The sequence below is a fragment of the Delphinapterus leucas genome, chromosome 1, assembly GCF_059928025.1.
Source record: "Delphinapterus leucas isolate spDelLeu-1000000601 "Yukka" chromosome 1, BTC_Dleu_Yukka2, whole genome shotgun sequence".
NCBI classification, from domain to species: Eukaryota; Metazoa; Chordata; class Mammalia; order Artiodactyla; family Monodontidae; genus Delphinapterus; species Delphinapterus leucas.
This window is the reverse complement of record NC_143129.1, coordinates 175,201,754-175,226,722: the sequence shown is the minus strand read 5'-3', so window position 1 is coordinate 175,226,722 and position 24,969 is coordinate 175,201,754. Positions and strand designations below refer to the sequence as shown.

The window sequence follows — 24,969 nt, the reverse complement described above, 5'->3', positions numbered from 1 at the left end:
GGACTGGACCCTGGCTCTTCCCTCAGCTGGGACACTTTCCCCCTAGAGCAAGGGTGGGCAAACCACAGCCTGTGGGCCAAATGGGGCCCACCCCTGTCCTTGTAAATAAAGTTGCCTGGGAACACAGCCGCAGTCCCTTGCTTACATATTGTCTATGGCTGTTCTTGTGCTACAGGGGCAGGGGTGAGTGGTTGGATCAGAGACCACGTGGCTCCCAAAGCCAAAACCATTTAGAGAAAAAGTTAGCTGAGCCCTGCTCTCTATTGTAACAGCGCTTATTCCTTCTCATCAATCTGGTCTCTCAGGTTAAAGCCCTCCCAACCCCCTGTAAGAATAAGAATTAGTCACTCGCTGGTGCAATACTTTATTTTCCCCATAGCAGTTAGTAGTCGTTGAAAATATCTATTTACTTGTGGATTTAACACCAGCCTCTTCTCACTATAATAATTTAAGTTGCAAGGACTTTGGTTCACTGATATATTCCAATGCCTGGAATGAAGGAATGAATGAACTGCAGCTGGTGCCCTTCTCCAGATGCCAGAAATCCAGAGAGAAGCTCCTCTGCACACCCCCTCCCGCCCCCATTGTGGCCGGTCCTTATTCTGGATCCTGGGAAGTGAATGGCTCAGGTCCGGAAGTCCTAGAACATTTAACCCACAGCCTCCTCTCTTTTGCTTCCTTAGGGGTCTTGAGGAGCAATGGCCACAGAAGCCCCTGTGAACATCGCCCCCCCTGAATGCAGCACTGTTGTCAGCACAGCAGCTGACAGCTTCATTTGGCAGCCAGACTCACTAAACATGCGCGTCACGAGGCCCAAGTCCGCCAAGAGACGTCCTCGGCCAAGTCTGCGTAAGCCCGCAGGCATGGAGGGATGCTGCAGCCTCACGCCATCTTCACCTCCAGCCATTCCCTGCGAGTCGCCGAGCAGCCAGAAACCGGGAGCCTGCACACCCAAATCTCCGAATCAGGGAGCCCCCGATGAGATCCCGGAGCTGCTGCAGCAGGTGCCCATAGGGGCATCCTCTTCCCTCAATAAATACCCAGTCCTTCCTTCCATCAACAGGAAGACCCTGGAGGAGGGGGCCCTGGAAACAGTTGCTAAAAAGGCTGGTTCCCTGCAGCTGAGCAGCACCCAGGCTCTTTACCAAGCGGAGACCCGCACCGTGAAGATGAGTGAAGAAGATTCCCGAGCTCAGCCTCGTTCCCCGGAGAGGAAATTCATCGAGCGGACCAAGAGACAAAGCTCCTACAGGGCCAGAGACCTGGAGGAACCGTCGGATCAAGAGCCTAGGCTGCTGCTTGCCGTCAGATCACCATCCGGACGGAGGTTTGTCCACCATTTCCGGCCAACTGATGACTTATACACCGTTGTCGCCGTGGCCGAACACAAGAACAAGGCCACCTACCGACACCGCAGCATTGAAACGATGGAGGTGCCCAGGAGACATTTCTCTGACCTCACCAAGTCTCTGCAGGAGTGCGGAATCCTCCACAAGTCGGTGCTGGGCATCTCACAGGAAGATGGGGAGGGATGGCCCTGAGTCCGCAGCCACCCAGCTGGGGTCCTGGGTCTCTGAGCAAGGAGCATGCTTGGGCGCCACGGCCTCCCAGGCAGCTTGGTTCCAAGTGCCATGTGAATCTGGCGCGGCTGTGACTCTTGGGACACTCACCCTCAGAGCATTTTCTTTGACGCAGTGAAATCTACGCAGGCACCAAATGCGTTAAGAGGATTCTCTTCCAGTTGTTAAGTTCTCTCCACCACGGGAGTGAACTGGCAAGTGACCAAGGCTATTCCTGGAACAGCTGTGACCAGGCCTTCTCCTCTCCTCCTTGGGTCCTTTCTGAAGCACCTGCTTACCTTTACAATGAACTTGCGCTCCCTTGAAGCCAATGGTTTGCCTTTCTGTATTCGATGCGGGATTAAACACTTCCCAGAGAGGATTCTGGTCTGGTAAATAACCAGGGTTCAGGAAATACTGCACTGGCATTTGTGTTTCTTGCAAGCATCTTTAAGAAGCGGGCACTTGACCCTATTTTGGGAGCAGCCCCTTTGCCAAGCTCGGTGGCTCGAGTTTCTCAGGGATTACCGTTTGTGTGAAGTGGTTTCAGAGGAAAGAATAGGTCTTCAGCTAATACAAATCCCCCAATACACCAACATTTCGGAAAGAGCCCCAGAACTGGAAAGTGAATCCCTCCCATAAGCAGGGATTTGCCAGGAGCTACTTTATTTTTAATAGAGACTGACGAGGTTTACAATTTTTGGTAGCTACTCTCTGCACAAAATTTTCCCCAAACAGAAAAGCCAGTGTAATCTTACATCCTTTGCTTTTGTCAGTGATGGCATCTTTTGTTTTTAAATGGCACAAACCTACACGTCTGCACAAGCTTGTAGGAAAGGCCCCTTTGGCTTATCTGGGTGTGGATACATTGTTTTATCCCCCAGTTTCAGGGTCTCCCCTACTCCAAACACGGACGCCCCCTTGAGATGACAGGGGTGCCCCCGTGTTCTGATTTCGAATCACCCGGAGGAAGAGGGCGCCTCGGTTTGGTGTCGCTTTGCTGTGCCTACGCTGAGACCATGTGCCCAAATAAATGTCTGGTCGATCAGCATGACACCCGTAGCTGTGTGGCAGACCCCGGAGTCTTGCTTTTCCAGCTCTGAAATGGTGACATGGAAATTCTCCAAAGTTCCCTCGTGTTGTAAGCTCAGCAAGGCTCCCACATCTCACCTGGATCCCCTTTATGGCCAAATCACCGTTCAGAGTGGAGAACACCTGTCCTCCCAGAGCCCAGCCATCACAAAGCCCTGAGTACTGATACGCACCCCTACTTGCTAGGTACACAGAGAAGGCAGGACTTCTAGAAGCATAGCAACGAGTGCATCTCGTGCATAGGTGAGGCCTGTGGTTGGAAATGTTACTCCCAGCAAATTGATACTTGGCCCTGGAGATGAACACCAACATCCTTTCCTCTGAAGAAGGCTCGACTTGTCCTAACTGCATCCCACGCCACCCAGATCGTTCCAGAATAGGTTATTTTGGAATGTTTTGCAAAATTTCTTAATGCCATTTGGTCAGCCGCTCCTCTGACTGCAAAGGTCAGCTGGGGCTGGTGGCGCCTTGGGCAGGCCCAGGCCACTGGCCGCATCCCCCGGCTGCTGACCACACAGAAGGGCCTGGTGACTCGAGCCTGGTACGCACAGTCCAGGGATTTCGCCTCCTACCCAGGACTCGAGCACGGAACTCTGCCTCTGATCTAGGAGGCTGGGGGAAGAGACTCCCACATTTTATTCTTACCACCTACTCTGTGGTAAGAATAAAATCCCACCCACCTGGGACTTGGTAATTTCTCCAGGCAGGAAATCTTTAGAAAATTGCAGTGAAATGGAGCATGCTTGGAGGAGTTAGAATGTTCTGCACTTAGGGGTTTGCTACTGCTGTTTAGCTTAGAATTTTGGGGGTAGTGGGAACAAAATGGAAGGCATAAAGCATAGGAATATTTTAGGATATTTGGGGATATGTGAACAAAGCTAGATTTGAAACACATCTTTTGTTTCAAATAAACTTTTTCTGCGGGGACAAAAGATGACAATACTAATAATAAAAACCGATTTGCGTGAAACTGAGTCAGTGGAGAAGTGCATCTTCCTATTTCAGCCCAAGGCTTCGGCCACCCACGCTAATGGACAGAGGGCGTTGTGAACCCCATCTTCAGTTCTCTCCTTGGCAAAGCACTTGGCCCTGCTGTTTGATCCAAGTCCTCTTCCCCAGGCACTCTAGATGCCCACCCTTCCGAAAGCTCCTACTTTCAGCTCATATCAGAGCACTAAGCTGGCCTGTAGGGGAAGAAACGCCTGAATTTCTTCCCCAAATCATTCCACGTACTCTTCTTTTGAGGTTGGCAAGAACACACTGTATCAGAGCTTCAGCGTTCTTGGCTCTGTAGGTGGTAGTGCCAATCAGGTACCCTGGCCTAATGAGCTAAGCTGAGCCCAGGGCCTAACTCTTGGTGGCCCTGGTAGGTCTGAAGTTGGCCCACTTTGCGGTCACAGACCTGAGTCATTCATTTAACCCACAGTCATTGAGGGTCTGCCCTGTGCCACACCGGCTCACAGGCATAGGCGCCCTAGCAAGGGAGCATCGGCAAGACAATGTGGAACCACCTTGGACTGTCAACTCCAACCAGCTGAGGGCAGCAGCTGTAGCTTTATCTGGGAGGGCCCTAGAGTGAGGGCCAGACTGGATGGCTGCCGGGTCTTCTCCCCACCTTGCGGGAATACAGAAGACACTCCTCCCCACCTCTACTAGTGATGGCACCAGGAAGATCACTCATTAGGGACATGGACTTTGCATAGGACAAAGCTTCATGATGAGAGATTCCACTCCATCCCCTGATAAAATCCAGTAGGTAAATTCATCCTGGCAGCAGAAGGAACAGCACAAGAAAGAAGTGACTCATCACGTAGAATCCAAAAAATTTTCACCAACAGATGGCAGGTGCTTCTAACACAACAACAGCCCTTGCCCTGAAAGTACCCGGGGACCCAGCCCACAGCCATGAATCCAGGGCAGCCCTGCTGAAGAAGCGAGGTGAACGGGACCATGAGCCAACGGTCACCCCTGAGCTCCCCACAGAAAATCCTTCACAAACAAAAAAAAAAAGCAAGACAAGCCTTGAGGCTTCCATTCCAATGAGAAACTTTCAAGACTAGTGACAGATCAGTCTCACTATCAGGCATGACAAAAGTAAGGCATTCCACGCACTAGACTTTGCTTTTGTTCATGCTCTTATCACCATTTGAAAGGGGTGTCTACTGTCAAATAAAGCCACCCTGCCCCAAGAGGCAAAAAGGTTTCTCTTTACACGATTTTTAGTTGTCTTCATAATATGTTGAGGTAGAGGGGTATTCAGTTTCCCGTGGTTTGGGGTATATTTTAGACGAGCCTTTTACACGGTCAGTGGATCTACTTTTATCCCTTTTAAACAGAATTGCAAAGAAAACTAGATCATTTTACTTCATTCGTGTGGAAATCATTCTGAGAATTAAGCAGGAATATCCGTTTTCTTAGTCCACCGAGGCAACACACCACCATAAAGTTAAAACTTTGAGCACGTTTACCCTCGCCCTGAAATCAGAACCGACCAAACCCCACCATAGAAGCAGAGAGGGTCGGGGGCCACTGCAGAGGAGTTGGCCATCCAAGTGGAGCAGACTTTTGGTGACTCACCAACAAACAAGACCGTCACTCAATTATAAAAAATAAAATTGGGTGTTTTATTTTGCGTCTGCACCGGTGATGTGACATTTTCCTTCCCTGGTGAGGACAGTTTCTACCAGCCCTTGCTGACGTCCCTCTGTGTGCCTCTACCTTCAAAGAGCTGAGGAAACAGCAGAAATCCTGAACAGCTGGTGCACAAGCACACACCTCCGAAAGTATTTTTGGACCCATTTAAATCCCATCCCACGAAGCTGAACAACTGATGGGACAACTGCCGATGGGTACAATGAAGTGAGCCTCGTTCCCAGTCATGCTCAGAGGAGCGCTTTGGCTGCTGTGTTGAGAACAGACTGTAGGGGTCAGGGTGGAAGATGGGAGACCAACTACTGGACGTTGACAGTAACCAGAGGAGAGATGGTGGTGGCTTGGGCCAGGGGCGTAGCCATAAATGTTATGAGAGACGGTCAGATGCTGGATACACAGTCCATTTTCTTAAGGAAAAAGAAAAGGAAAGATAGTTTGACAAATTGGAATTTACCCAAGTGGACTTAGCTTGACCACCTCACCAATGTGGACTGTTTCTGCAAAAACAAAAACAAACCTGACAGCCACAAGACCAATACATGGTAGGCAGGGGAAAAACCCTGACCAGAAGCAATGTGCAGAGGAAGGAAATGCATGAAAGTTTTTGGACAAAGTGTGTAGAGAATTTCAAAGCTGTCAATTGCTTTAATCAAGAGATGCAACTAAAAAGTTTGCTATTTCACTTAATGTATAGGTTAAGTCAATTACCATCTAACTCTAGGGGTATAATTACCGCCAAGGTTACTTTATGAGAAATCCTTGTTCCAGTAAAATAATACATTGTTTACCTCTTCTTCTCTCCCTCCCTCTCCTGCCTCCATTCCATTCAGCCAAACCCAGCGGCTGATTTGGGGTGCATTTCCTCTCATGAGGGCAAATAAAACCACTGTCCTTTGGTGTAATTAACAAAGCTCCTAGTTTCATAACTTCCACGCCCACCTGTTCTTCTGTTCTTTACACTGAGGAGAGCTGTGCTGTAGGGCCTTGGACCTGCTGAGAGCTGCACCTCTCTGGCATCTGCCCTCTAGCAGAGAGGTGGGGATCGTGGGTCTACTGTGGTTGGTGAGTACCACCGACAGACATCCTGGGTCTGCTTTAGCCCCAGCCCACTGTTAATAAGAGTGGCCAGCCACCTGCCGACAGACCGTGGGAGAATGGTGGCAACTTTCATCCTCCCTACTGGGAAGCACAGTCTGGAAATCACCTGCTGTCTCCATGCCAGCCCTGCATACAGCCCCTGGATGTACTGCAGGGTCAACCCAGATCATACTTGAATGGGCCATGTCCCAAAGACTCTGGATCCAGACCCAATAGAGCTTTGTTAGTTTCCCCAACCCAGGCCTGGACCTCAGCTCACATTTCTCCTTCTTAATGGAGCTCCTAGCAGGAGCTCACCTTATTCAAATTAGCTGTAACAAATTAATTCAAAATGTATCTATAGGCACCTATAGGCCAGGCACTTATTAGGTCTATCAGTGAACAGAGCAGGCACAAATTCCCTGCCCTTATGGAGGTTACATTCAAATGCCTGGAGACAGAAAAGGAACAATATACATAATAAATAATATAGTATGATAGAAAAGGATACAGGTGATGGAAAATGGAAAAGCAGAGGGTGAGGGGGATCTGGAGAGCATGGGGGTTGCAGAGGATGAGATCTTACACGGGGGGGGGTGGGTGGTCAAGGCAGACCTCACAGACAAAGCAACATCTGAGCGAAGAACTTGAAAATGAGACTCAGCGATGCTCCTGGGGGCGGGGGCGGGGCTCCGGGGGCGGGGAGCCTGCTCCTGGCGGAGGGGACGCACAGGTCCTAAGGCGGGAGCACATCTAGCCTGTTGGAGGGAAGGGCAGTCAGTGTGGCTGGTGGGAGGAAGGGGCTGAGCTGTTGGAGATGGGGGCGGAGAGACAGATCATTTGGGACCTTTTAGGGGCTGCAGCTCTGGGTAGAACGGGAGCCACTGCAGGGTGCTGGGCGGAGGAGTCTACGGACATATGTGTTCACATGAGCACTCTGGCTGCTGTGCTGAGCACAGACAAGCGCAGAAGATGGAAGAACAAGTAGAAGCTATTACTTCTACAATCCAAGTGAGCAATGAAGACTGGAGAGGTAGCCACAGACGTCCTGAGAAGCAGTCAGCTTCTGGATATCGAATCCATTTACTTTTTCAAGAAGTATTAATTTTACTGTAAAAACAGTAGTGAAGTAAACGCTAACCCATAGTATGCACCGTCATCATAAATGACTTTTCCAGACAGAAGAGGTTTACTCTGCAGGATCCATTACACCCTGCCCCCAAAACAAAACACAGGCTTTTTTTTCTTTTAATAATGGGAAACATGAAGAATACAGGGAAGATTGAAGAGGAAACTAAAAATCGTCCATGATCCTTGCAGTCAGAGACAACCGTTGTTAACATCTTGATGTATATTATCTCATTCTTAAAGATTACGTTAGTTTGCACATTACCTTCTTGTCAGTAGGCACACATGCATATTTTTAGCATTTGTAATCCTAGCAAAAACAGCAGTTTTATATTCTTTTTCCAAATTTCTATAGTCTTCATAATTATTCTAAGACTGAGTAATACTTCAACATGTTGATGTACTGTAATTTATTAAGCTATTTCCCTTTTGGGGAACATTTACATATTTCCAGGTTTTGTTTTTGTTTTTCTACAGAAGTCAATGCTAAAATCTTCATTTATGTAACTTTTTGCATCTTTTGAATTATTTCTTTAGGACAGATTCGCAGGACTAGGAATAGGTAGGTCCAATTTTATATATATATATATAAACTTTATGGATTCTGCTTTGCTTTTTGAAGGATTATATAACAAGCACCTAACAGTTTCATGCAGCATCTTCAGTTTTGAGGTTACTTCTTGTTATAATTTTCTTTACTTTTGTTGAAAAAAGAAACTAAATGCTTTCTAAAAATATTTTTCATGTCTTTGATTACTATTAAATATTAACACTTTTTGCATGTCTTTCAAAATATTTTTAATATTAAGATTAAAAACTCAAGGTTCGCTTTAATTTTTTTTTTAATTTTTATTTTTTGGCTGCATTGGGTCTTCATTTCTGCGTGGGCTTTCTCCAGGTGTGGCGAGCAGGGGCTACCTTCATTGCCATGCACGGGCTTCTCATTGAGGTGGCTTATCTTGTCGCAGAGCATGGGGTCTAGGCACGTGGGCTCAGTAGTTGCGGTGCACGGGCTCAGTAGTTGTGGCACGCAGGCTCCATAGTTGTGGCTCGTGGGCTCTAAAGCTCAGGCTTTAGTAGTTGTGGCACACGGGCTTAGTTGCTCCATGGCATGTAGGTTCTTCCCCAACCAGGGATCAAACCCGTGTCCCCTGCATTGGCAGGTGGATTCTTAACAACTGTGCCACCAGGGAGTCCCTCAAGGTGCATTTAATTTGTTGTCATAATCTGGGACCCTATGAAAGTGGGGACTGATGGTGGGGGGCTGAGAGAGAAATTTGTTCTTAATATTCATATTTGTTGCTATATGCATCATAGTTGATATAAACATTACACTTTTCAAAATATATTTAGTCATGAACTGAACGGTACGCATATCGGATTTTTATGAATCAAATCTTAAATACATATCTTTTCATTGAACCAACAAAATGGACATGTACATGCACCAGACACGGGGCATAAAGATGAAATCAGGTGGGTCTTTGCTGTCCAGGAATTTCCCGTCTAGAGGGAAGAGGCATATAAATTTTTAAAAATCATATGTGGTGAGTATAATACTCGTCTTTTATCTCATTTGACAGTAGTCTGAAACCAGCTACACTCCATAGTGGCAGAAAATATTCCTAATGATCTACGACAAATAGTCTTGGAAGGAGGTCTGCATGCTCAGCTGCCCAGGAGCCTGGTCAAAGCCATGAATGATCAGTCTGAGGACCCAGGCTACCCTGCCACAGTCTTCTAACACCTTTTAATTTGGATTTAAAAAGAAGATGGAGGAGGAACAAGAGGCAGACTGAGGCAAGGGCCAGTGTGGGAGCTCAGGAAATCAGTTCACCCTGCAGAGAGCATTTGCCCTCACTGCTATCTGTACCGGAAAGGGCCATCAAGGAGACACTCCCAGGACTGACTGAAGATGCTCTCAGACTTGGTTCCGGCTGTTCAGGCTGTGCTCCACTCCTGCAGTCATTCCCCCAAGGCCAGGCCAGGCAAGGCATCCGGCACCAACCAGTCTAGAGTCCTCCGTCCCGTCTCCAGGAAATTCAGGTGTGAGCCCGGTGCTCAAGAGAGACCAAATCAACATACACACTGACAGTCAACAGCAGAGGCTGCTCCTTCATTTTCAGCCAGAGGAGTGGGAAGGCCAGTTTGTAGAGGGGGGGGTGGGGTGGGGGGGGGATGTGGGGGACGAGGTGGGGGATGCAGCTGACAGACAAGGGTGAGGCTGCAAGTATTGGGGAAAATTCAGACTACCCCTAGCAAGCCTTTGACGCGGTGTAGCCATGATGCCTCCCAAACGGCTTTTGAACTCAAAGGCTGTGTTCAATAGGCAAAAAAACAAAAAACAAAAAACCCTGAGGAATGGACTTTAAAAGGGGTCTCAGCATCCCAAGGGCTCTGGAGAGTTTTAGAAGGATTCGCCCCAGATCTTCTGAATTAAAGTGCCTGGGGTTGGAGCCTGGGAACCACCCTTTTAGAACCGCCTCCAGGGAATGCTAAGTGTCCCCAGGCTAAGAACTGCTGGGCTGGGTCATTTCAAGGTCCCTTCCAACACCTACGGTCTTTGATTCTCTTCAGCTCCCTCTCAGCAGGCCAGGCCAGTGACTGGCCTTGGAACCTGCCCTGGGCCATGGGCTTCCCGCCCCCCCACCCCCCACTCTGCTTGTCAGGAGCAGCCTCTCAGTTGCAGCCTCAGGCCCAGCCTTCTCTGAAGTTCTCTGCAGGGAGCGAACTCTCTCTTCCCTGGGCTTCCCCAGCTCAATACCCGCCCCCCTCCAAGTTCTCATAGAAGAAACACTCCTATGTGGAGTAAAAGAGCACAGGGTTTGGCATCAAGAACCCCATCTGCTCCTGGGGGGCTCGTATTTGACCCAAGCCTCCATCTTCCCAAGGGGCTGTGGTGAAGAATCAGAAGAAGTAACGTTTTATGGAGAATGTTCTGACACCCGTAAAAATAGGGATAAGTGCTCATTTTTATTTTAGGAACTACCCCTCTTGTTGTCATTTCTCTCTTCATTTGTTCCACAGACGTTTATGGAGCAGTGGCTTTGCTCCAGGGACTGGGAACACAAGAAGGAAGATGTGCTCACGGCCCTAAAGGAGCCCCCGTGCAGTAAGGGAGGCCGATGGGTGCACAGAAAACTGTCATATCACCAGATTAGCACAAGCATCTAAGCAGTGCCTGGCACACAGTAAGTGTTTGGGGGATTAATGAACACATTAAAGGATATTATGGAATCACAGATGGAGGATGGGGGAAGCTTCTGAAGGCTCCGAGGGCCGGGTAGGAGAGAACCAGCCAAGGGAGCAGCGATGTCCCAGAACCGGCGCACAGCTGGCCTCTTTGACAAGTTTGCGAGGCCCTTCAACACCGGCGCATGACTCATTTATGCTGTGCTTCTCTGTGTACCTAGCAATGGGGCTGCCCCTGGTAGGTGCCAACGTTCCCCAAATGAAACTGTTAAAGATCCTGCTTTCAAAACAAAACAAATATTCAGCATCCAAGACGTAGAACTGACAGGTCATTTGGGTCACCCAAGCCCTTCATCCAGTTCACAGTGGCATGTCTCCATGATGCCATTCCCAAGGAGCTTGGCATGGTTTTCAAAGCCCTTGCAGTGCTCTGGGTAGAGCTGGCAAACACAAATTAATTCCGTCCATCTGCTCTGGTCCTCATCCACATATTTCAGAGCACATCTCTCATTACCCTAATCAAGATAATACATTCTTAGCAGTGAGGGACCGTGAAGACAGGGAGGTTCCTGTTCTCTATAGGCTTCCCATTTTCACAAGAACAGAAGCCCAGTCAGTAGCGGAGACAGCCACCGGATAAGTAACCCAATACTTTAATGGGCCCTGCTGGGTCCCTTTCAGAGACCACATTTCTGAATGAAGACGCCCTGACTGGAGGCAGAGCCCTCACCCTGAGGACATGAGTGGGTGAATGCATCTGGGGTCCCTCTATGATCTCTGTCCTTAGATACATTCAGGAAGCGAGATAGTGCCTTGGGACCAGGGTGGTTTATACATTCCCTGTCTGAAGACAGAGGCTGGGCAATCTCTCAGGACCCCTTCAATTCTATGGCTCTGCTGCCCACCAGGGACTGGGTCTTTATTACTCGTAACTGGAGATTTGGCTAAAAGCAAGCACTGCTGCCAAGCTGTAAGCATGAACAGGCTCCTCCTGCAAAAGGCTCAAAACTGAGGTTCAAGTTCAACAATTGTCCTCTGACAGGGCCAGCTACCCAGCCCGAACGGGCCTGCGTTTCTGCACCATTTACACCTGGGGCCAGGTGGGCAAGCAAGGCACACAGACAGCCTGCCCGAGCTCCAGAACCTCTGGCACTTAGAGAATAAGTCTTCCCTCGTTTAGTGCAGAGCCTGTGCCTAAGCTGACTCTACTCCAGGAGAGGGTGATTATACGAGTGGGTGTACGCAGAGGTTGCTGTGCAAAAGTCCGATGACATTTTCTCCGCCTGAAGGAGATCACAGAATTAGGAAATGTGCAGTTCAGACTTCATACAGAGTGACCTTGCTGCACCAACGTGCTCACCCCTTCCCTCCCCTCTTCCAACTATCGTTCAGTCTCTACCCTGTTAACCTGCCTTTACTTTCTTTTTTATTATTACCTGAAATTTTCTTACTTATGGATTTGCTTGTTAGCTGTTTCCCCAACCCCAGTATAAAGTCCACGAGGCCTGAGACCTTGCCCGTCTGTACCCCTGGCACCCCCTGCCTGGATGGTAAACTTGTACGGAATAAGTGAATGGGAGCCCCACTGCCCAAGAGCGCGCCCCAGGTATGCTGGGTTTGGGCCTCTTGAAAATGGCAATCTAAAGGCCTATTATCCAAGAGGAAGTGGAATCTTCATCCTCCTGAGGTATCTTCCCGAAGCCAGGGCTGCTGACTTACCCTAGAACCACTGGAGATAACCTGAAAGTTATTTAGGCTGCGGGAGCGAAATCAGCTCTTTGTGTAAGGAGGCCAGACCACCTGGGCTTAATCCCAGGCCTCCCAGCTACTGGCTGGGTCACCTGGGCCAAGTTATGTCACCTCTCTGTGCCTCAGCTGCCCAGTGTTTTTCATTAGGGCAGATTGTGTGCTCAGCTCTCAGGGTTGTGAGAATTAAACGGGTTAAACCACACCTAGAATTGAATGTGGCACATGGTCAACGCTCTTGTCAACAACTCTGCAAGGGACACGGAGGGAGGGGCTCTGGCTTGTGCTCAAATGAGTCAAAGGGGTGTTCCGTCAGGGTTCCTGAGCAGAGGGCCATCAAGGGCTCTCTGTCACCCCCAGTATAGCCTCCTAGTCGGGATGCTGCTGCCCCTCCAAGTGCTCCTTCTACGGTCCCTCCCTTTGGACCCTCTGGTTACTCCACAGCGCCACCTGGTGTACTTCCTGGAAGAGCACCTCAGCCGTTCCAGGCCCGTCTACACCCCAGTGATGAAAGCCGGCGGACCCACAGGGCACTGACCAGAGATGGTGGGGCAAAGGCGCCACCTCTGCACCTAGTACTCGGTCACAGACACGAGTGAGTATCTACGGAACCCCTTGCTATGAAGTGTCTGTGGGAAGAGCTTTTCCCTAGGCAGTAGAAAGAAGAGGAAAAGGGGCTGCATTTGGCCCCAGGCATCCCACCCTCTGGTCTCACCCATCACAGCTGAGGACTCCCTTCCATGGCCGCCTGTGGGACCTGGGGCAAATTTCTAGCTGAAGTGAGGGAGGGACAGGAGAATGGAACTAACTTCTTTTTGGTGCCTACTAAGAACCTCATAGGTAGATTCTCATTTAACCTTCAGGGTATTCCTCTGAGGCTGACATCATCCCCTCCCTTTTGTAGGGAGGCAGCAGAGATTCAGCAAGGAAGCGTCACTGTGCCCAGCACACAGGTGACTCTGAAGCTCAGTGACTAGGGTGGGTCCGAGCGGGGCACAGGGGTGGGTGGACTCTGGGGGGAGGGGCACCAGCATCCAATCTGTGTAAGAAAAGCCCTGTGGGTGACTCCGAAATGCCTCTGTTCCCACCCTCAGCTGAGAATCCCTGCTACAGTTCAGAGCACATTTCAGTTCTAGGTCCCCGTGCTTCTCTGTTTCGTTATCACAAAAATGATGAGATGTTTTAACAGTATTTAATATCCCCTAATCTTCAGTTACAATTTCCAGGTCTAGGACAATTTCTGTGGTAAATGTTTATCCTGAGTCTTCTAAGGAGGCTGAAACAGAGAGCATGTGACATTTCCCAAGGCCAGGCTACACTGGTCAGCGGTACCCAAGCCCCACGCAGAAGCTGGGGCTGGCGGGGTGGCTGGTAGGCAGGAGCTGGCCCTTGTATAACAGGAAACATCTTGACCTTCACCAGGCAGGAGGTTCCTGCTCACCAAGGAGTGTGTGAACCTCTGCTTGAGAAAGTCAGGGGAGGCCACATAGAGGAGGTGTCACCTTGCAGCTGAGTCTTGAATGATGAAGCAGGAGGTTGCCAGGCAGAGAAGGGGGGAGGGGACAGCCTTCCAGGCAGTGGGACGAGCATGGTGCCGGGAAAGTCCTGCCCTGCTGTGAATGGTGAGCACAGAGTGGCTGGGGTGCGTCCTTCTGGGGGAGTGTTTGGTGGGGTGATTGTAGAGGACCCTGAAGTCCATGCTAAGGACTGTGCCCTTGACCCTGTAGGCAAAGGGGAGCCTGCAGAGATTTCCAAAGAGGTGTGTATCATCAGAAGTTGGTTCTAGAAAGGCCTGTTGGTGACTGTGTGAAGGATAAAGGAGGGTGAGACCGGAAGATAGGTTTGGAGGCCCTGAGCTAAGGCTCTTGCAGCAAAAAGTACGTACAGCTCACCCCAAGCCACTCGACAATTGACAAGGTTCTTTATAGAGGACAGCGTGGAGATTCACTGTTTACAACCATGCTGGTGGGTCAGCATTGCTGTCTGAGCACAACCCAGAGTGCCAGAGTGCTCAGAGGAGGGCTGGGCTGCAGGGGGACGCACCCTGGCCAGCGGCCCACCGCCCTGCAGGCTGGCCTTTCTCCAGCACTGTTGCTACAGTCAGACTGGCCCTGACACACAAGCCTGAGGCAGCTGAGACCTTCTGCAGGGACCGTGGACAGCAGGCCTCCCTGACCCCTGCCTCTCCTTCCCCAATTTGCAAAAGGGACATGTCTCCTCCCCCAAAGATGATATCATGAATCGCCCAGGCAACAAATACCCTAAACGCTTGCTGTGTGCCAGGCTCTCAAGTTCAAGGTTTCTGTGGATTCTCTCTTTCAACCGCACGACAACAGCAGGGGTGGGCTCCAGAAGAATCAGCAAATGCCAACATGGAAGAAGAGTCCTTGCCGAGAAGGGAGGAACAGTTGAGAATCATCTGAACCCTGAAATCCCAAACTAGAGGCTCTTTGATACATAGAGTACATCATGCTGGAAACCTCTTCCTCCTCTCCTCTCTCATCCCCCCACACATGCCACCAGAAATCAGGGCTTTATTTTTTTTTTATTTTTGCGGTACGCGGGCCTCTCACTGTTGCGGCCTCTCCCGTTGCGGAGCACAGGCTCCGGACGCGCAGGCTCAGCGGCCATGGCTCACGGGCCCAGCCACTCCGCGGCATGTGGGATCTTCCCGGACCGGGGCACGAACCTGTGTCCCCTGCATCGGCAGGCGGACTCTCAACCACTGCGCCACCAGGGAAGCCCCAGGGCTTTATTTTTAAGGCCTCTGGTAAATGCTCTTTGTCTATCAAAATGTCTGCCGAATACTTACCACACTTTTTTGTAAAGTGCTTCATTAATGGACGGGGTGGCCTTTCTTTGGGGATTTTCATTTCTGCCCAACCTGGGCAATGGCTCTGAGCTTTAATGAGGTGGTCACTCTGCTTTTACAGTGTGCTCATTAGTTACACTTCTCAATTCCTGGTTTTAAAAAGACGTTAGATTCCTACAGGCACGCAATGAATTTCTTGGCCCCGAACATTTACCCCTCGGTAACAAGGCCCTAGAGAGGGCCTGGAAAGCGAACTGTTTCACCCGAGCACTTACTGCATGGAAAGTATTGGGGGAGGCCAGTGGGAGCTACAGCTGGTCCAGCTGGTTGGAGGTAAGTCCAAGCAGGATTCTACTGCAATTCACTTAGGAAGACAACTCACTTAGGAAGGCAAAGTTGACTAAGATTAGGATTCCAGACAATCGCATTGGCAAACTTCCTCATGTATCATCTGAAGGAAGGCTGCAGGACTAGCTGTTAGCAGGTGTTTTTCATGGGGGGAGGTTTATGTTGCTGGGTTGAGGATGACGGTTCTTTGTTCTTCTGTGAAAAGGCCAGCAGAAGGTCTGACCATCACTAGGGCCGTTTGCCCAGAGAGCTGCCCCGAGCAGTGCCTGAGAAGGGGAGAGTCTTGGGGTTAGGTCAACACTTCCACATAAGTCGGAGGCCAAAGTGTGTCAGCGAGGGAAACAGCTTCAGGGCAAAGCTGCACCCGAGTGGGGACCAGAGAGCAGAGCCTCTGAAGCTCTTAGCAAACAGCAGCTGTCGCTTCCCTGGGAAACCACAGACGTTTAGGGGATGCAGTTTCGCTCTGGTCTTGTTGAAGCAGAGTCAGGAACTACCTGGAAAAATGCCCATCAGGGTTCTGTGGCTCTGGCCTACCAAGCAATGTGCTGGGAGCAGCCTCCATGAGTTACTAGTAAACCTAAAGAATTTCCTAGAATAAGGTCAAAAGAGATGGCAGACATATGCTTTCGTGAGTACAACTGCTTATCTGACCCGGCCTCAGCAGGAGACCACGCCCCCACGGCCCCGCCCCGCGCCCCCCCCCCAGGGCTTGACTGTCACATATGAGCTCAGCAAACATGCCCCGAGCCTTTTATTTATTTTTTTTAATTTTATTGGAGTGTAGTTGATTTACAATGTTGTGTTAGTTTCAGGTACACAGCAAAGTGAATCAGTTATACATATACATATATCCACTCTTTTTTTTTTTAGATTCTTTTCCCATATAGGCCATTACAGAGCATTGAGTAGAGTTCCCTGTGCTATACAGCAGGTTCTTATTAGTTATTTATTTTATATATAGTAGTGTGTATATGTCAATCCCAATCTCCCAATTTATCCCTCCCCTCTACTTCCCCCCCCCCCGGTAACCATAAGGTTGCTTTCTACATCTGTGACTCTACTTCTGTTTTGTAAATAAGTTCATTTATACCCTTTTTTTAGATTCCACATATAAGTGATATCATAGGACATTTGTCTTTCTGTGTCTGACTTACTTCACTCAGTATGACAATCTCTAGGTCCATCTATGTTGCTGCAAATGGCCATCACGAAAAACATCTACAAACAATAAATGCTGGAGAGGATGTGAGAAAAGGGAACCCTCTTGCAGTGTTGGTGGGAATGTAAATTGGTACAGCCACTATGGAGAACAGTATGGAAATTTCTTACGAAACTAAAAATGGAAATACCATATAACCCAGCAATCCCACTCCTGGGCATATACCTGAAGAAAAACCGTAATTCAAGAAGACACATGCACCCCAGTGTTCATTGCAGCACTGTTTACAATAGCCAGGACACGGAAGCAACCTAAATGTCCATCGACAGAGGAATGGATAGAGAAGATGTGGCACATATATACAATGGAATATTATTCAGCCATAAAAAAGAACAACATAATGCCATTTGCCTGCAGCATTTTTGAGCCTGTTTCCTTCTCTACAAAGTGGAGATGTTAACACCTGCCCTGCCCACTTTCCAAAACTGTTCTGAGGATCCAAAGAGAGAGAATAAGTATGGAAGCACGTTGTAGCCTGTAAAAGCCTGTACCCATGCCATGTGAGGAAGTTAAAGGTCACAGAGGTTAAAGGTCACCTGAACCTCTGAGTATGAGCCCCAAATGGCTCGTGGGACTTGATTTCACGCCCAAGTGGATCTGAACCCCAGAGTCTCCTGTCCTGCTTGACCAAATCCCTGCCAGGACAGTCCTTAGTGCTTGGATGTTGATCTTAATTTCTGAGTTCCCCAAATATTCATCTGAAACTGGCAAATCTTTACAAGGGTGAGCATGGGCGCTCAAAAACAAATGAGAAAGCATCTCCTACACCTGTGCCAGAAAACATCCAGTGTCCTCAGAAGGTGAGAGTGCAGTACAGGCGCCCTGTCCGGACCTGGTTCATAAAGCAGGATGTAGCACTCGCTCTCGTGACCGTCCTCCAGAAGGTCAAGGTTAGAAGGGAGCAGAGCCACTTGCTTTTGGCAGGGAGGTAGAAGCCAAGGCCAGATGTCTCTGAAACCAAGGGGAGTTGCAGGGCAACCAGGTGGTCATCTGCCCAAAGATAGAAAGCAAACCTTTACCTAGATTCTGCTTCCAGAAGGGACTGGCACTTTGCTCTTGTAAAACTATTTCCTGACTGGGAGCTGACCTACATAGCTGTCCCTGCCCACACTGGTAATTGTTTACCACGGGGTGCCTGTTCTTTGGCCACCATCCTTTCTCTGGTTTTCAGCCTGTTAATTGGTTTCCAGTGGTTCTGTTGCACCAACTGTGCAGAATCCCGCCCTGGAATCTGTCCGCTGGCCTCCCTGAGGTGCCCAGGGGAACAGATGGCCCCGAAGCCATCACCGTGACCCCAAAGAGGCGGCCTCCTGCAACAACCATCTTTGAAGAAGGGGTCATTTGAGTGCTCTTGGAAAATATTTGTGACCACAGGAAAACGGAGAAGGGAGGCTACCGGGGAGGATAAGGCGGGAAGGCAGGCAGGGTAACCCGGTAGAGAGGTGCTCTCTTTTCTCTTTTTCTTAAGACCAAAGAATAGTCAAAGCAGAAAAGAATTGCGAGGGCAGAGTGGGGAGCTGGCGTGAATGATGCCCCACTTAGGGAGAGGCAGGGGAGCTCTGCTCTCTTGGTTGGGAAGCCAAAGACTCCACAGTAGAAGGAGGCTCACAAATCAAAGTGCCCTTAGATGGTCACAGAGAAGGACTCCGGTGAGGAGTCTGGATCAGAGACGGAGAAGTGCCTTAGCCGGTTAGTGGGAGCATCTGGACCGGCTCCACAGACTTCCTGATTCCCAAGCCAATGGTCTTTCCAGTCATTAGACAAATGCCATTATGCCTTCCCCTCTCAAGCCATTTTCGGGTTTTTATCTGTTTTATTCACAGCTACATCCGAGTGCCTTGGAAAGTGTCTGGCACATAGAAAGAAGTCAATAAATATCTTTGGAATAAATGAATGCCCTATTTAGGTACCTTTTTCTCATAAAGCCTAATGGATCGGGTGTATTTTCTGGCTGTTTTAGACCTGTAAGTGCATTACATAGGGGGTTTCTGTACACGTAATCACAGTTCAGGTTCAATAACTTGGGGAGGGGGGCTGTTAGGACGATCTGGGGGGCTGCTCGTCACAGCGTGGGTTATGTCACGCGGGTTACGGGGCTGTAGGGAAGGAGGGCATAGGACATTGTGAACTGCTCTAACGTCTTTTAGTTAAAGGCATTTGGTGAGGAAAGGAGAAGCGCCGGCCAGTGTGGAACAACTAGGGGATGAAGATCGAAGCCAGGAGAGGGGGGGATGAGGCCCTGGCCTGTGCTGCTGGGGAGGGACAACTCAGCTCAGGAACACTGAGTAATGAGCTGAGAGCCCTGCCAGAATCCAGAGCAAAGGGCTTGTCAGAGACTTTCTTCTGAGAGATGATTACTGAGGCCTGGGGACATATTGGCTTTTATGACCTGCTGCTGGCTATCATGGGGATTCGTGTGGTGCCAGGTCTCCGGTTAGAGAGGTGCCCTGATTATAACGGTGTCCCTGTGGGAAATATCTACATCACAAAAATACTCTTTATAGCCCCTTTCCCAGGGATGCGTTGGGCTGAAAAGCAGGACTGTCTAGGCTTCTACATGTCAGCAGACTCCTGGACACGGCCACGAAGCCCAGGTTTAACCACACGCTTTGGAGAAGGATGACTTTTGGGGAACAGGGCAGTGAGGCTGGGGAGGAGATGTGAGGCAGATGGATGCAGGACCTTGCCTGGGGCTGGGCTTTCTGCTCGGGGGCTGCAGTGCAGCCTCAGCCAGAGTTCTGTCATCTCCTGAACTTAGGATGTTTTCACCCGGAGTAAACCAGGCCATGTGATGCTGCACCGTGACTCAGCCAGGGCCCTGGGCACTGAAGGTTTTATCAATCTTGGCCAGTTCAGGACATTCCAGTCCACAAAAGTCCCTAAGTCAGATTCCCTGGGTTAGAAAAACAAATGAAAACTTCCCCTTCCTCTAATCAGCTTTAAAGACATTAAATGAAAGGAGGGAGCACCAAGGTTAATAGCACGCCCTTCATACTCACATTGACAACTTAATAGCTGCCAGTGACCTTGGATTTAAAGCAAGATGGGATCATCCTTCCTGCTGAAATGATGGTCTAGGAGTCAAGGGAAGGCCCAGACTCTGAAGAAAGAGAATGCAACCAAGAAATTCTTTGGCTATTTTAGGGCATCCACGAGAAACTAGACTTAAAGATTTCTCCCAAAGCACAGCCATATGTTTCAAGTCAACATTTAGGATTTTATTTCGAGGGAATGAAGTTAGGCAACGGCTTTCACCTTTCCCTCCACCCCTCAAGCTGACACTGAATAATGCAGCGTGCATTTCCCTCTCCACGATCTACCCGGTCTGGTTGCCTTTTGGCTGTAGACTGCCTGAGGAGCCCACATGCCGCGCAATTCCTGACAGCAGTCTCCAGAATGCAAGAAACAGGGGTGCCACACCCCCTCCCACTCGCATCCCTCCTCCGGGATCTGGGGACCTGGAAGGACCGGGAAGCACCTGGGGACCACCACGAAGGTGCAAAAAATGCTCCAAGGAAAAAGGAAGAAGGGCTGGGGAAGCCTGGGGCTGGCGGCCCACACGCTCTTTCTCTTCGCTCCCCTCCGGGCACAGGTGACCTGTGGCATCTTCTGCTCAGTAACCCAGTGCAATGGATGTGGTCTGATCGTGTGCTGAGTTTCCCGGCAGCTCTGTGGGGGAGGGGAGCAAGGCAGACAACTGGATTTGCTCCGGCCTTGCACCCATCACGGGCAGTCCAGCCGAGGCATGCTACGGGACAATACATCAGTGAGCCTTCTCTTCAGAACTGGCCGCCGCATGAGTTCACCTCCACCTCGGAAGAGGTCTGAAATGCTCAACAGAAACGAGAAGCTGTCTTATCTTCTGGTTTCTTTACTGCGGGATAGTGCAAAGAATGCTGAACCAAGGCTCCAATGATGAGGTTCTGTAGTGTTGATGCAGCCACTAGCCGGCTGTGTGACATTCGGGAAATCCATTTCCTTCTCTGGTTCTCAAGCACCTTTGGTATCAAATGAGGGCCGCTGATTCTTCGGTCTGCTTCAAGGATGCTCTGCTAATTAAAAAAAAAAAAGCAATGGGGGATTTTGTTTCTCCACTAGATGGCGCCGTGCCTCCAACTGCCGCTGGCCGGGATCTGCGGCAATCCGGTGGGTGTCTGTTCGGCGGTTCCAGTTGGCCCAGCGCGGCAAAGGCGAGGGTGCAGGCCGCTCTTCCAGGGCCAGACGGAGATGGAGAGATCTGGCTCTGCAGGTTGAATCAGAGCAGAACAGGGAATGGTCAGGAGCTTACGTTTCAAAAAGCGACGTGGTGTAAACGGTGAAGCTCAGGCTAAGGTTGGACAGGCCAGGCAGGCTCCTAGAGGCTGCACTGTGAACCTCACAGCATTGCCTGTGTTGCCAACACGTACCCTGTTTTCACCAGGACAAGACACCAGAGGATTCTGGCGCGGGCTCTGTGCTGGATCTCCATTTGCGGCTGAGCTTTCTAGAATGTCAGCTTCACAGATTAAAGGCTCAGACGTGTTAGGAAGAACCTTAGGCCAAGTACCCTCTGCCACAGAAGCCCTGCCATGGTGTCCCCGAGTGGTGGCGGTCCAGGTCACCTGTGACCGGCGCGTTTCCTCACGTCCGTTCAAGTCAAAGATGACAAGACTGACATTTCTTTTTTCAGCTACAATCTCGACATTATTTTTTTTTTAAGACAAGGTCAAATCGTGCGTCAACAAGGATACCAGAGTAACCAGGTTTTAAAATGTAGTCAGTAAATCCTTCTCTGAATACTTGAAACAATATTGTACAGTATAAGTAAAAATACTTATAGTCTTCTGCGGGAAGAAAACTGTATAAATGTATCTAAAGCTGTGTTAAATGTTGTGTATATATATGAGCCAATATTACAGTATAAGGAACAAATCACAAGATGGTTTGGTTTGTGGCATTTGTGTGTTATGGGGGAATTCTTCTTTCTTACATTTAGAATGTTCTTAGTTTTGCTCTGATGTTTGAAAAATATCAATAGCAGATCCCTAATTAGACCCGGATCTACTGACTTCTAAAAAGCTTCCTGTTTTTCCCTAAAAATGTGTTTCTGTTTTAAAACCCCTTTCAAGTTCTCTGCCCAAAGGCCAGAATTTCCATTAAGTGTGACTGTTCCTGGGACTTCCCTGGTGGTCTAGTGGTTAAGGCTCCATGCTCCCAATGCAGGGGGCCCGGGGTCGCTCTCTGGTCAGGGAACTAGATCCTGCATGCTGCAGCTAAAAGAGCCCGCTTGCCGCGACTAAAGGATCCCACGTACCACAACTAAAAGATCCTGCATGCTGCAACTAAAGATCTCACATGCCACAACTAAAGAATCCCACACGTGGCTGCGAAGATCCTGCATGCTGCCACTAAGACCCAGCACAGCCAAATGAAAAAGAACAAAAAACAACTCTCTTCACCATGCATATTACCGTCTGGATGCTGGACAGATACATAGGTACTTTTGTATAGTCGTAACCACAGAATACATGCTATTTTGCAGAATACCCTTTTTTAAAGACTTGCCAAAATGTATGCAATATCTGGCTGACATTATTTCCAAAATGCCAAAAGTCTCAATACCTAACCCGAAGATCCTTCAGAATGATAATCACTGAAAGCTAAAATGATACTGGGGAATTACGTTACCGATCATGACCTATTTAGTCCTTAGAAACAGTAATACCTGTGGGTTCTGATTAGTAGAAAAGGACTCTCAGGTATCCACATATGTGATTTAGTGATCCCATAGACGGATCTTGGAGTTAATTACCCTTTCCTCTGCACTCCCCTGGGTATCTCTATTTAGCACTTTTGAAGTTCTAACTCGCTTAGTTTATTGTTTATGTATCTGTGTGTGATAGAGCGGGGGCAGTGTGTCTCTTTCTCTTTCTATCCTGGCCCATCGCTGAGCAGAGCACCTCACCGTCCACAGTTGAATGAGTGAGAGATTCCTAGGAGTGCATCTTCTTTTGTCAGAGACAATGGTCAGCGGTCTATGGCAGAAATTGGGCTTCTGAGAGAGGTAAGGAATAAAAAGGAGCCATCCCTCAACTCCCAGTGGGAGGGGAGAATTAGAAATAGTTCTCAAGTACCAAGATTCTGCCTTCCATCTCCCACTGGGGAGGAATGTCACCAACCACCAGAGTCACACACGTTTATTTGCACCATTGACTGCCCCAGTCCTTCTACAGACTCAGTGATATCCTTTGCTGGTCTATGCAAATCTAGAGAATTCAAAACAGTTCCTTTCCTCGGGGTCGTGTTGCCTGCTCACTGGCCCATACCTCAGGCTGTCTGAGGCTACCTGAGAAAGGGCAGGAGTGCTATCAATCAACTCCTGGCAGGAAAGAGGCAAGGGAGTCACTTCAACACCAAATATATTGCTGGCTTCACAAAGAGGTTCAGAAATCACTTTACAGCACAGTGTTTTTGCTCTAACTACCCGGAGAACAAGTCAGGATCAGTGCTAATGTTTAATTAAAACGAATACAAGATAAACTACTGTTGTGTCCTTACATTTTGCTCAGAGCAGCCTTGCAGATTCCAGTAATGAGACATGGCAGGCCAGTAATTAAAATATAAACTTTGCTTTCATGCCATGACAGAGTAAGAATGGGCATGACTTGCTAAAATACTTCCATATGATGGTAATTACTTGATACTTCTCTGCAAGGTTATATTAAAGCATTCCTTGCAGCCCCACGTGCCTCAACAAAAGAGATACCTTTTAATAAAGCTCTATCACATAATCATATAATTATACTCTGTCTTGACTCGAAAGTATTTGAGGTAGCCAATAACAACAATGCTAATAGAAAAAAAAGAGTTGTCTCATGTGAGGAACTATTACATGTCAGACATCGCATGCCAGGTGTTTTATTTACATTGCCTATAATTTTACAGAAACCCCTCCAGGAGAGATATTCTTAGGGAGGCAATAAGCATAGAGGTGAAGAACTCAGGCCCTGAAGTCAGACTATTTGGTGTTAAATCCTGGCTCTATCACTTACTAGCTGTGATACTTTGGCAAGTAGCCTAACCTCTCAGTGGCTCAGTGTACATCTGTACAATGGAGATATTAGTAACTACTTCATAAGGCTTAAGGCTAAATGGGATCAGAGTGTAAAGCATTTATAAAAGCGCCTGACACATAGGAAGGGCTCAATTAATGTCAGTAAGCTGGCAGAAACATTTACTGCACACTCAGTGGCCCATGTTTTCTCCTAAATATCCAATCCCCTTGCAGGTAGGCAAAGCCATATGGCTAGTTGGAGTCAATGAAACATGAGAGGAAGTGACATGTCATTTCCAGAACAACATTTAAGAGACAGTGCATGACCCTTTAGCTCTTGCTTCCCCAACTCGTGACCCTAGAGGCCACCTGTTAGAGGGTGGCAACACTGGATGGACAGCACCTGCATTCCAGAGTCACCAGATTGAGTTGGGACTTGGTAATGCACATCAGATTTTACATGAGCAAAAACTCAATTTTTGCTGTACCAAACTACTGATATTTCCAGATTTCCTTGTTACTGCAGCACAGCGCATCCTATCCTGACTAACCTAGCACCATTATGTTATCCTGATTACCTTCTTTCTACACTTTGAAGAAACTGAGGGTCAATTAGCCAAAGAGAGAACCTCCATTCAAACCCACATACCTATTAAACTCCAAAAGTTCCATCTTCACATGAACATTTGCCTTTTCTGGAATTTCCTCAAACTCCTGGATGCATGAAAAAAGTTCACCTTCAGTTAAGCACTGATAAAAAAACACCAGAGATGGTAACTGTTGGGGAATATGTGTATTTGCCTTCTCTGAATCTGGACTGGGACCACCTTTTAAAACTACCTCAGAAAACTGGGATGGAGAGAAGCTTAGAATTCTGTTATCACTCTAAGGGGAGCATAACCTTAATCTCAAATATAAGAGTTACCATAGATGGGCCAGTGTTCTGGAGACACCAGTGGCAGGAGACTGGAGGGCCACTGAGGAGGAGATGTGATAGTCTGACTGTTACAAGGGGATGAGAAGAGCCCCAGAGACACTGACCCAGTGGGGAATCCAGGAGTCAGGCCTACTTTCTCCAGCTGCCAGTAGCCTTCCTACTTGCCCCATCTCC

At 48.8% G+C, this 24,969-nt stretch overlaps 1 protein-coding gene across 1 annotated transcript; it reads left to right on the top strand.

Moving 5' to 3' along the window:
- The first annotated feature begins 667 nt into the window (after nt 1-667).
- On the top strand, nt 668-1,914 carry UBXN10 (UBX domain protein 10). The gene has a single exon (XM_089898225.1). The coding sequence runs from the start codon at nt 699-701 to the stop codon at nt 1,539-1,541; it is 843 nt and encodes a 280-aa protein (XP_089754351.1). The 5' UTR covers nt 668-698; the 3' UTR covers nt 1,542-1,914.
- The last annotated feature ends 23,055 nt before the right edge of the window (nt 1,915-24,969 follow it).

Excerpts from the sequence above, each read along its gene's own strand:
- UBXN10 (XM_089898225.1), top strand. The coding sequence starts at position 699 with ATGGCCACAGAAGCCCCTGTGAACATCGCCCCCCCTGAATGCAGCACT.